The following is a 12,934-nucleotide window of genomic DNA, read 5'->3' as shown; positions in this document are numbered from 1 at the left end:
ACTCTTCATCATGTAAAGTTCGCCACACCTGCATACGTGATACGCCGATGCGAGAGGCCATTCTACGAGTGGACAGATGCGGACTTCTCTGAACCATCTGAAGAACGTTCTCTCGTGTGTTTATCATTCGTATCATCCTCCCTTTCAGAGTGCACAGAAACACTCGGAAGAGAACCAGTATCACGCAATGTCTGGTGAATTCGCGTAAATACACTTCGACATGTAATCCTTCGATCGGGAAAACGCCTTTGGTATTCTTCAACAGCAGCATGTGCATTGCCACCGCAAAACCCACACACAAAATGCATATCACAATATTCCACGTTCGAAAACACAAAAGGCATTTCAGCAACTCTGCACAATTAACCTACCACCCGTTCAAAACGTGTCTGCAACGTATACTGAAGGGAGCTTACGGCTAGTGTGAATCACCACACTCAAGGACAAACGTAGATAAGACATGCCAGCTGAGAGGTACAGTGCGTGGAACACTTTTCTCAGGCCATTATCTCTGTAACTGTTCAACTTTGGACATAGGTGTTTTGGGTTATATCGGCATACTTTAACATAAGAAACACCCTCCTGAAGTTTGGCACATTCCTCCTGGGACATCCTATATATATATATATATTCTTATTTGTGACTTGTGCCTTCTGGGATATAACACTATTTAGTCCTTTGAAAGCCGGCAGACGTTTTGGAGAAACATGTTGCCACCATCTTCAGCTCTGCTTGCAGCCAGCTTCATGCTAGTTTCTTACATGGTTTATTCTTCGACCCTGAAGATGAAGGCAACATATTTCTCCGAAACTTTAATTGACTTTCGGTGGACTACATGACGTTATAACCCAGAAAGTAGAGCTCTTCAAAAGAAACCCTTTACCTGTCAGAAGTAACAGTGGGTGCAGTACGCACTGAACTCGATGGCCTCTTTGCAGACATCTAAATGAGATATTCCTTCCACTGTCACTGATGCATGAATGCTATCTCAATCATTTAATGAAGGAATTAGCTCTTGCTGAATTTGTTTTGTTTTGTTTTACATCCTGGAGAAAAATAATGTTAATATATGTTCAAACTTTGTGTAAGAGTGAATTTATGGTCCTTATTATGAATTTTATTATCATGGTTTATAGTTTCTAATAGCATGAACATTTTATGACCGGAATGTCCCTATCTCAGGGACATATGGAAAGACATTTTGTTGAAAAATACTGCTTTCTGTGATGTCATGCTCTGTAGTCTGGTAGGTACTGGAGAAACCTGCTGCCTCTACCCTGAAGATGGAGGCAGCAGGGTCTACCAGACTGCATGGCGTGACATCACAGAATGTGTTATGGTGTTGATACAGTGGTTCAGGCTTCATGTGTAGACTGGTAAGTGCAAAGTTTGCTGTTCTAGGATCCAGGAGCCTGCAGTGTAACAGTGAGGGGCGGTGTCAGTGTAAACCGGGAGTGACTGGGGAGAAGTGTGATCGCTGTGAAGAGAACTATTATGATTTTGGCAACCAGGGATGTAAGCCATGTGGGTGTAACTCAGCAGGCAGTCTCGGCAACCAGCCCCGGTGTGACCCGTATTCTGGTACATGTCAGTGCAAGGAGAATGTTGAAGGGAAGAGATGCGGGGGGTGAGTTCATGCACGGATACTGTCCCCTAGTGACTAGCTCAGTAAGTTCGTGTAGGCTCTATATTTGGAAGTACTTTTTTTTTATTGCTAGTGGGGTGGAACTAAGTCCCTTGTACTGAGGCCACTTCTGGCCTAGTGCACCAGCCCCAGATGGTAGGTGAGGGTGATTGTGGAGCAATTGGTGAAATGAAGATTGGCAGGGGAGACCGAAGTACTGGGAGAAAACATGCCCCAACGCCACTTTGTCCACCACAAATCCCACTTGACCATACCCGGGCCGCCGCAGTAGGAAGCCAACGACTAACTGCTTGAGCTATAGCGCGGCCCTTTGTTCACGATGAACAGTGAAGTAGCTGCCCATCTTTACTGAACCAAGATCTTATTCAAAACGTTGACCAAAAGATTTGTGAAAGATGGCGTTTCACAATTTCAGAACTCCCTTTGAAAGGCAGATATTCTTTACAATGTTCTCCTTTTTCCTGTTGGTTTTCTAAGAGTGCCAGCCTTGGTCCTCCTGTTTTGGTATGAGTGTACCATTTCTTTTTCCATGCTTGACACGCTTTTCTAGTCTGAAGATGGAGGCACCTGGTTCCTATCTACCGGACAACATGGCATCACATACCAGTCTTAGCGACCGCCATGAGAACTTACTTTCTCACACAGTAGGAACTGTCTGAAAGTCGACGGACATTGGAAGATCTTAAAGTTGTTTAATTTGTTGCAGTTGCAAGCCTGGCTATTTCAATCTGGATTTTGAGAATGAATTTGGGTGCACACCTTGCTTCTGCTACGGTCATGCCTCGGTATGCCGCTCTGCGCCAGGCTACTCCAAAGTTGGGATCGAAAGTATATTTGCGCGAGGCAACGAACGCTGGTCCGCTCAGGACTACAGTGGCCGAGCACTGAGCATCCAGTACAACGGCATAACACAGGCAATTGGGGCCAGTGCTCCAGGCAGGGAGCCTGTGTATTTTGTGGCACCAGGTAACAAGCATGGCAACCAGCGCCAGTTCTCTAACCTTTCGCTGTTACGATCACATATATTGCATTTTAGTTCAGCATAGTTTTAAAAATAATGTACTCATAGGTATTTTGAATGCAAGGATTGTTAAGATATTCATTCATAATGGGTAAATTCAAAAGTTGCTGGCCAAAAGCTTTAGCGTAGAACAGGAAATATATTCAAATTTGTTTATATTTTAGTTGGAATATCTCGGTACAAAATGCTGATTATTTCCAGACAGATTCTTGGGGGACCAACGAGCCAGTTACAATCAAGACCTGACGTTCAAGCTCAGGATTGGTGAAAATGGGCCATCACCCACTGTAGAGGACATCGTGCTGGAAGGGGCGGGCCTCTCCATTACACAGGCTATATTTGCACAACAGAATCCTCTTCCATCGATAGCTGTAAGCCAGAATAGAGTAGATCTTTGAGTGCTGCAGCTTATCTGAGTCATACAGAAAAGTTTCAGTTTAGCATCCAAGAGAACACGTCACATATTGTAGACTCTTAAGGGTTCTGATGATGGTGTATCACACTCAGAATTACTGGGTTTTTTGGACTTTGTCTGTCATCCAGTATTCTAAAAACTAGAAAACAACGTCTCGAGAAACTCTGTCATCATAGTATGCCTTTATGAGCCATAGTCTTCCATAGACGATTCTGTCAAATTTGTGTATTAGTGGCTACTAGGTGGTTCAAATATGACGGGGACTGATTTAAAAAAAAAAAAAAACGTAATTGCCAAACACTTACTTGCACATGTCAGTCTTCAACGTACTCCCCTCTGGAGTCAACACATTTTTTCCAACTTTCTGGAAGCATCCTGATGCCCCCCCCCCAAAAAAAGACTTGTGGTTGGCGGCGTATCCACTCCCGAACAGTCTGGATGACGGTGTCATTGTCCACAAACCACATGCCTTTCAAGTCTGATTTGAGCCTTCCGAACAGGTAGAAATCACTTGGGGCCAAATCGGGACCATACGGCGGATGTGTCAGGGTTCCATTTCAATTTCCGAAGGGTTTTCACTGTTGTTTTGGCTGTATGGGGGCGTGCATTGTCTTGAAGGAAGGCTACCCGCTTTCCACCTGTCTTCCGCTTGGATCGGATCTTACTCCAAGTTCCTTGATAGAGATGCGACTATTCTCACGAATAAGCACATCTGCGCGATCAATGTTTGGCTCGGCGATGGATGTTCACGGCCAACGACCATGCGGTTCTTTCTCCACGTGCTCTCTGCCCTCTCTGAAGCACTTACACCACTCAAACACACGGGTCCGTGAGAGACACTCTTCCCCATACTGCTGTTGGAGTCTGTGGTGAATTTCAGTGGACTGGACGTTTTCTCCAACGAGGAATTTGATCACAATGCGTTGTTCCATGCTCCGCAGTAGCTTGTGTTCTCTCATCACTCTAGCAACTTCCAGACAGGACTGAACAGGTTCTAACTCTAACAGGAGGGAGGGTGGAGGTTGTGGCTTCACTCTTGCAAGGTTGCACAGCTGCTGCAAAGTGCGGCTTGTTTACAAAAAAATCAGTCCCGGTCATATTTGAACCACCTTGTATAATTTGCCAGGTTATCATGAATTAGACCATTTGGTTTTCACTTCTTTGGATTTCGCAACAATAATTTTTTGTACAGAACAAGGTCATCAGCCTTGTGTTCAGCCCGCAACCTGGAGTGCCAGGTCCGTCTATTCAAATGCCCCAGGAACAGGGTGGCCTTGTTATAGCACCAGGCACCAAGATCCCTTTTCATCACCTTCTGTGGCTCACAGGGATATGGCGGAGGCTTTTAAACCCACCTCCACATAGGAATTATTTGGCTATAATTTTCGATACATTTTTCTTAAGCCCAATATGCTGCATTCCCTGCCCATCTCATCCTTCCTAATTTTATCTTTCTAGTAGTGTTTGATGAAGAGTACAAGTTATGAATTTTCTCATTATGACATTTTCTTCTGCCTCCTATTACATCATCGCTCATGGGACCAGATGTTATCCTCAGCACAGTGTTCCCAAACACCCCCTCTCATATTTCTTCTCTTGGGGTGAAAGACTAAGTTTCACAGCATTCGAAATCTGAACGAAAATCAGGATTACAAACCGAATCGCCACCAGCAGTTCAATGATTAGCTGAGTTTTAAAACAGAAAATCCATGATTTCATTCTGCTATATGTATTTTATATTTGACAGTAATTTCTTTACTTGTATTTCTACAGACTCTTAAAATTATTGTATGACATTTGTAATTATTTATTTAAATACATCTGGTGCCGTCTCCAGACCAAAGAATGTAGTGTAATAGTTGTAATAAACAGATCGCTATATTATATATATGTTCCAAATGCTTATAAAGCTATAATCAACCCATTTGTTGTTCAGCTGCAGCACGCGTGACAGTTACATGCAGTTGGGCGTAAAGTATATTTAAAAAAGATGTATATACATGTAGAAGTTTTGTAAGTGAACCAGTGTCGGTGGTCTGAACTTGTGTTGTGCCAGGGATTTGTATCTCAGTAATACAGTCTTTAGTGCCTCTGAATTTCTAATCATATTATTAAATTTTCTTAGACCCAAGAGTACAAGTTCCGACTCCATGAGCACCCTCAGTACGGCTGGCAGCCTCGGCTGTCAGCTCGTGACTTCATGAGCGTGCTGGCTAACCTGACAGCAATTCACATAAGAGCCACATATACACCTGAAGGCAAGTTGATATATTAAATTTAATAAGTTTATTATTAGTGTGTAATATACGCTTCACAGAACTAATTAATGACTTCAGATGTTGGGGTTTCTCTTAGTATGGTGTGCTGTATGAGATTAATGTAATACTTGTTTAATATCCATCAGGGAAATTTGACAGTTCACATCTTTAGGTGTGGTGTCCACAGATAACCCTTCCCTTGGTCTGCTCTTACATACTGCAGCCCTTGGGGACACTCTGAAACGGTGATTTGGATGTATGTGTGTGCTACAATTTTGAGAAAATTTCTAGAAAGGCAGCTTGATACAAGCATAATACTAATAAACTAGAGGTTAACAATACAATGCTGCCTGCCTGAACACAGGTGTTCAGTGTTGTCATTTCTGGTTCAGTTCATAATTAACTGAGCTTAATTTTGCATTTGATTTCCATGAAAGTGATATGATGAAGAACTGACAAATTTTACGACAAACTCTTGCCTGCTCATACTAATTAATGTGACATGTAGACCCGTTGCTAGGCAATGACTGTGGAAGAAGGAACTGTACAACAACCGTTGCCAAGTGACAGTTCCACAAACAAGCATGGCTCCATGACAGCAAGAGAATACAGCAATAATGGTAATGGTGTTTTCTGCACAGTTCGTGCTGAGATGTAATAAGTAGGGCCAGTTAGCTGTTACAATTAGTTATGGAATCAGTGAGTTAGCATACTGCTGGGGTTCAGATGTTGTGACCTGTTGCTGTGAGAAGCTGGTAGCTAAGGCTGTCACAGTTTGGGAACCCAGAGGAAGGGGGACGTCTGCCATTGGAAGCCGCTACCAAGCAACGGCAGTGAAGACAAGACTGTGAGCCCTAGTGTGTGTGTAATAGCTAACTATAAGGTGTTGTCATGCACTCTATCAAAGTGTCCAATAAATCTGGTCATCAATCCAAAACCTGTCTATAGTCACATTCCGAAAAATCGTGATGTTATATATACATGGATTTGGTCTGTTTTGACCGTCGCCTGGAAGGAACTGTCATAGACAGGAACAAATTTCCTCATTTTTTAATGAAGCCTGTGTGAGTGCAGTGACATATATTTGAAATATATTAAATATAGTATTTAGTGCTCTGTTTTCTTAAGACTGTTGTCTCCTGGGTTATGACACTGTGGTTTCATAGGCAGTTGAGAGACACGCGCTGCCTCATTCTTAAGGTAGAGGAAACATGTGTCTCTAAGATGTTGGTAACCAGTATGAAACTACACATTGTCATGAGCCAGGACACATGAATCCCAGTTTTCATTGCAAGTTCTCTTTCTGTTCTGCTAAGGGGTTGGATTTCTGGATGATGTTGTACTTCGATCAGCCCGTGGAGGAGCTGCCGGACGACCGGCGAATTGGATTGAAATGTGTACATGTCCAGATGGATATGTGGGGCAATTTTGCGAATCTTGCGCACCAGCGTTCCGTCACGAACCGGCAAACGGAGGTCCATTTGCGCCTTGTGTACCTTGCAACTGTAATGGACATGCAGATATCTGTGACCCTGAGACTGGTGAGTTTCACATCTTATGTTCTTGTGTTATCAAATATAATAATCTTGTCAAAATAGGACGTGTTTATCCTGTTTCATTTCATGATGACTGATATGAAGGTGCATGTACAATTGTAATGAAGACCTATAGGAGATATGGAGGTAAAACTCCATACTTCATACTTTTCTGTCCTCAAAGTAAGGTGGAAGTCGGTGATTCACAGAGCATCTGCCTTTACTGAGGGGTTTATCTTACATCCTCTATTGGGAGTTAGAATTCAAACTCCATCTATAATCACTCATACACATGACAAAATTTTGAGTTTGAACTTGTTCTCAAAAACTTTTATTTCTAACAATATCCCTTCTTTCACCCACTCAGTGCTTCTCTTAAGTGCCATATCTGTTGTCAATCATATCCCTGTACACAGCATACAAAAGACTAATATGTAGGAGCATTGCTGGAGGTGCCACTTGATGGTTTGAATGTGGGGTTTTAATACAGTATGACAGTTTGCTTTGAATGCCTCTCTCTCTCTGTCTGTCGTGTCTGTCTCAGAACCTACAAGTTGATAGCTAGAGGCCAGTGGCCATCCTTTGGTTGGTGGCCTACACATTTCCACATGCACATGTGTAGTCGTCTCCAATAACCAGGTGAAACTAAGATTTACCCTCAGATTCTGATGTTGTGGGTTATGACACTGTGTGGTCTGGGACGTGGTTACCAACATCAGAAGTCGTTTCTTCCGTGAAAGTGGAGGCAATATGTTCCTCTGAAATTCTGGTACACACTCACCGCAATACATAGTGTCACATCTCAGAAGTCACAACCTACGTCCTCACTGTCGTGGAAGTGTCAGACCTCATGAGGTTTCCTTGCTGCCAGCGGAATGTAAACAGTAGCAGATCTGTGAAGCCCATTTATGATGGCTCTAAATATCAGTTTGTCTGTTCAGGTCGCTGCATATGCCGGCACAATACTGCGGGTGACAACTGTGACCGTTGTGCTCGTGGATACTACGGTAACTCATTACAAGGCACCCCGTACGACTGCAAACACTGCCCATGCCCGAACCAAGGAGCCTGCACGCAGCTGGTGGATGAGACAGTTGTCTGTCTGGAGTGCCCTAGAGGATACGGAGGTGAGGCATAACCAGCCTGACAGCTATGGAACTAAGTTACTTCCTATACCATGTCTTTAAGCAGTAGAATCTCAATTATCCACTTTGCAGATTAACCTTGTGTTCGTTTAGTATTGATTTTGGCTAGACATGATGTTTGAGATATTGTATGTTACATCTGGCTCAGTTGCGAATGTCAGCAGGGCTGCACAGTTTGCAGTACATTGCGAATGTCACCCTGTTACAACTTGCAGTTTTAGTGTGCTCTTGTTCTTCAGATTGTCCTACTGCCACTGAAGTGTTGCTTGCTTCTATTGCAGATACATTCCTCTTGGTGTCTGGTGTCCAGTAGCAGGACAACTAAGTAATCACTAAGTGATTTTCAGGACTGAATGCAGAGGGGATATTTCCAGATTTTTTGTTGCTTTTAATTATCCCCTCTCACACTGGCTTGATCTGGCTCAGGATAGGAACCAGTGGAAGGCTCTTGTGAACATGGTAAAGAACCCTCGGGTTCCATGAAATGTTCGGAAGTTCTTGAGAAGCTGTCAGCTGTGCAGCTTCTCAAGAAGAGCTCAGCTCTCTGCAGTTAGTTAGTTGGTAGTTACTTTTAATTATTCTCACTGTTACTTCCTTCCGAGACTGTGGACAATTCTGAGGCCACTGTATTCAGATGAATTTCCATATTGCTGCTAAACCTGAAGTGTAATTACTTTCAGCTTACTCGGATAGACATATATTTTTTTAAAAACATTTTCCTCGATGATTATCATCTGTTAGCATGGTAGTGGCATGGCGTTTTTAATTTAATAGATCAGGAAAAAAAACAGTACTTCCTAAGATGACCTTCCGATGACCTTAGGCTAAATCACTTGAAAGCCCCTTCATTCCCCTATATATTCGTATGACACATTTAATGCCATCTGTCAGCAGAAATGCTGTACTAACTGATTAACAAAAAGCTCATCTCTTTGGTTGTGACATATTTAATCTGAGTCCCAAGAGTTGATATAATCAGTTTGTGGTGTGCAAAGAATTAGATTTGCCGGTCTGGAAAGCACTTTTAATGTACATTGCTTAGTTTTAAAGGCTGTCCCTCTTCTGTTTCAGGACCACGGTGTGACCTTTGCAGCGATGGTTACTATGGTGACCCAACAGGGAGGTTTGGACCGGTAAGGGTGTGCCAGCCCTGTGACTGTAATCAGAACGTTGATCCTAACGCTGTTGGAAACTGCAACAGAACCACTGGCGAGTGCTTGAAGTGCATATACAACACTGCAGGACGAGAGTGTGACCAGTGCATGCCAGGTACTGTATCACACAAACTTGTATGGGGAGCTGGGATAATGCAGTTGGTATATCAACTGGCTATGTGCAGACTGGCCGAGGGTTTGAACTTCAAGTCCTGACAGGGTCAAGCTCTTTCCCCTCTCCACGTTTTCCAGACTGTGTCTGGGGGCCCACCCAGCCTGCTATCTAGTGGGTATGGGGGCTCTTTCTCTGGGGAATGCAGAAATGTTGGATGAACTTCAAAACACATCATGGCTAAACCCCAAAGCCAAAGTCACATGTGGGGTACACAGCTGTGAAAACATGAGGATGAGTTTGAAACCTTTTTGTGTTTGTGTGTAGGTTTCTATGGAGATGCGTTAGCAATACCCAAAGGAGACTGCAAGCAGTGTCAATGTAATCATTATGGAACACAGGAGACAGGCTTTGGCCCTCCGGTCTGTGACCAGCTGACTGGTCAGTGCCACTGCAAAATACATGTTGTCGGGAAGAACTGTGACCGGTGTGAAGATGGTTTCTATAATATCGTCAGTGGAGAAGTAAGTGTAATTTGCAAGATTTAAGATCATCACAGTGGTGACTCTGAACATTACTGTCTTATGCGCTGTGATGCTGTGTAGTCTGGTAGAAGTTTACCAGTGTTTTGGAAGAACATGCTGCTTCATTGTTCAAGGTAGGAGAGTGATTGCTTCCCTACTCACTTGTCAGTATACTGCCACAAGACTGCATAGTGCCACATCCCAGAAGACAGTAATCTTCATAGGTGTACTTTCAAATTCAGAATTAGTTGTATTGTAAACGAAGTAAGATAAATTATGTAATTTAACAAAGTGGAAGAAAATTTTAAAAATTCTTTAATTTATTTTACAATGTTTTTCTGCCAATATTTCAAAAGGGGGTACGTGGCAGCGTAGTTGGTTAAGGCACTATTCTACCCCTGGAAGGGTTTTGTCCCCCTCACAGGAGGGTTCAAATTGCCCTGAAGATGGGGACGGCATGTTCCTTGTAAACACTGGTGACCGTCTGCAAGACTGTGCCATATTACGAATCTTCACATCTGTAAGAACTTGAGCTGTCATATATGATTTTTCTTCTTTCATTTCAGGGGTGTCAGCCATGTAACTGTGACCCAGTGGGGTCATTGAATCACACTTGTGACCTCTACAGTGGGCAATGCCAGTGTCGGCCTGGTGTGACCGGTCAGAGATGTGACGTGTGCCAGGCGTACCAGTATGGATTCTCTCTCGCTGGGTGCAAACCGTGCGAATGTGACCAGATTGGGTCTCTTGCTCTCCAGTGTGATCCACTGGGCCAGTGTCCAGTGAGTAGAGTGTTCAAGCATGGAGCTCACCTAAATAATTTAAAGACTATGTTCCTACCTTTCAGAAAACACTTCATCTCTATTACAAAAACCGAACAGTTAATGCTGTGTGGGGTAATATTCCTTCGGTATTTTAAGAATCATAGAAAACACAAATACAGGGTGGTTCATGACTTAATATCTTCACTTTAGGAGCCCATTTTTCCTTTCCTGTGGCACTACAGCCCCAGTGGGCCTAGACCTACCTCCATGAACTTCTCTGTTCACTTAGGTTTTTCTAGATCTTACACGTTCGGTAGGACTCCTTGGGCGGGTGATCAAGGCCTCTTCCTGTACACAAACACAGAAAAACGCGCGCACACACACAAACTAAACATCCATGCCCTGAGTGGGATTCGAACCCATGATCCCGGTTTCCAAGCAAGCAAAAACAGTACATGCCTTAGACCACTGGGCTACCGTGTCCAGCTTAGGAGCTCATACATATGGTTATTCCACTCATAAATGCCATATAAACATTCACATTGAATCACCATTGAAAATTGCTTTTCACAGTAGTGTGAGGACTCATTTCTGACCATAAATGTGAGTTATGTGGGTTGTAGTTATTGTTACTGTGACTTACAACTCAACCAATCTTGAATTTCGAACAATCATGGGACTCAAATCTACGTTTGTATGACATTACTGACTGGGAATGACCTGAGGTATGAATTCTTGAAGTTAAGATATTAATTTGTGGATGGATCACCCTGTGTTCACTTTGGAGCAGCAGCTGAATGTTGAAGCAAAGTTTAAAACTCTTTTATGCATTGGTACTTCTATTCATCTCTCAACTGATTTTTTTCCTTCTGAACATTTTGCACTTACAAAATAAGTAAATAAATAAAATTGTCCGCCAGTTCCCTTGTCATTAACCTTATCCTTGAAACTGTGTCTGTGTTTCCTGAGATGTACCTGGTCTCCATCTTGTCCACATACATTTTGAATCCATGTGCCATTACAATAATTCCCCATAGAGTTTTCCTTCAGTGTCCTTTTAGTGTCTCCCCCAAATCAGCATATCATCAGCAAATATTAATGTTCTGTATCTGGTGTTTGTTCTCCACTGTAACTTTAGTACTAGTTTTATCCACCATTGCACTGTAATTGATTGGTGAGAGAACATTCGCCTTGGCTCTCTCAAGTGCTTATTTTCAACCACCCTGAGCTAACTAAGCCTAAAACTGTTGATTACTGCTGAGAAAATATGAAGCAGCTGTGGAGTGTACACTTCATCTCATTGTGTTGAGTACTTTGCTTGTATATTCTTGCTTTTGGGGATTATGTACACTCAATGGAAGAATTTCCTTTTGTGTTTTATTTTATGATGCTATCAGTATCTAGACTTCTTAGTATAACATGGTAGAATGATTGGCGACTGATGAATAGGATAAGATTTGGAAGGAAATGGTCAAATCCTGACTGAGTTACTTTTCCTAGCATTTGCCTGTAGGGACTGAACAAAACTATGAAATGTCTTAACTTGAATAGCTGGTGTTCTGTTTGAGATTTGAACTCCACTGTATGTCTGTAGTGTTACCACTGCACCAACCTGTTCACTCCCGCGGATAGAGGTGCTTTGCGGAGAAAGGGGGTAGTTTTTATTATGTGATAAACATGGCAGTTTAAATTGCTTTTTATTTGAGTTGAGGTTCTTGCAGCAGTGACTGTGCAAACACAGTCTTCTGCCTTGTAACAACTAGAGCCCTCAATAGTTTATATTTACCTGCAGTTAACCTAACAAAATACAATAAAGGTGCATACATATCAGGTATTAAAGTTTTTAATCATCCTCAAACAATACAAATGTTGGCTAGTGGTGTGAGAAGTTTTAAATCTGCTTTGAGGAGGTTTTTATATCATAATTTTTTTTTATTCCATGAATTAATGTTATCAATATAATTGGTCATAAGTGTGTAAATTTGTAATATATTTAATTCTCTTAATATAGGTATCATCATCATCAGTAATCTGTCAAGACGACAGGTCCACAGTCTCTTTCAAAACAATTCCTCCAATTAATGCGATCTAGAGCTTTCTCCTTCAAATGACAGTATCCTCTTCTGTCCCCAAGGTCATCCAGCATCTTCTTACGTCTTCTTCCTCGTCTTCTTGTCACTTCTATCCGCCCCTCTATCTTTCCTTCGATAGCTTCTTTTAGAAGGCAGTTTCTGCGTAAAACATGACCAATCCAATTAGCCTTCCGTTTTCTTATTTCATGTAGGATATTCCTCTGCTCACTGACTCTAATTAACACTTCTTCATTTCTCACATAATCGGTCCAACTGATCTTCTCCATCC

General features: G+C 42.4%; 1 protein-coding gene across 2 annotated transcripts in view; it reads left to right on the top strand.

The window, feature by feature from the left end:
• LOC111861803 (laminin subunit gamma-1) overlaps positions 1 to 12,934 on the top strand; it is a 149,159-nt gene that overhangs the window by 108,609 nt on the left and 27,616 nt on the right. For both annotated transcript variants that reach the window (XM_023846667.2, XM_023846668.2), the window contains 9 exons: positions 1,402 to 1,627; positions 2,352 to 2,611; positions 2,868 to 3,037; positions 5,207 to 5,339; positions 6,656 to 6,880; positions 7,816 to 8,001; positions 9,091 to 9,288; positions 9,613 to 9,809; positions 10,376 to 10,591. In XM_023846667.2, the coding sequence (XP_023702435.1) occupies positions 1,402 to 1,627; positions 2,352 to 2,611; positions 2,868 to 3,037; positions 5,207 to 5,339; positions 6,656 to 6,880; positions 7,816 to 8,001; positions 9,091 to 9,288; positions 9,613 to 9,809; positions 10,376 to 10,591 (1,811 nt within the window). The remainder of the gene's footprint in view (positions 1 to 1,401; positions 1,628 to 2,351; positions 2,612 to 2,867; positions 3,038 to 5,206; positions 5,340 to 6,655; positions 6,881 to 7,815; positions 8,002 to 9,090; positions 9,289 to 9,612; positions 9,810 to 10,375; positions 10,592 to 12,934) is intronic.

The sequence above is a fragment of the Cryptotermes secundus genome, unplaced genomic scaffold, assembly GCF_002891405.2.
Source record: "Cryptotermes secundus unplaced genomic scaffold, Csec_1.0 scaffold620, whole genome shotgun sequence".
NCBI lineage: Eukaryota > Metazoa > Arthropoda > Insecta > Blattodea > Kalotermitidae > Cryptotermes > Cryptotermes secundus.
Note: the sequence above shows the minus strand (reverse complement) of the source record. Positions and strands in the feature narration are given on the sequence as shown.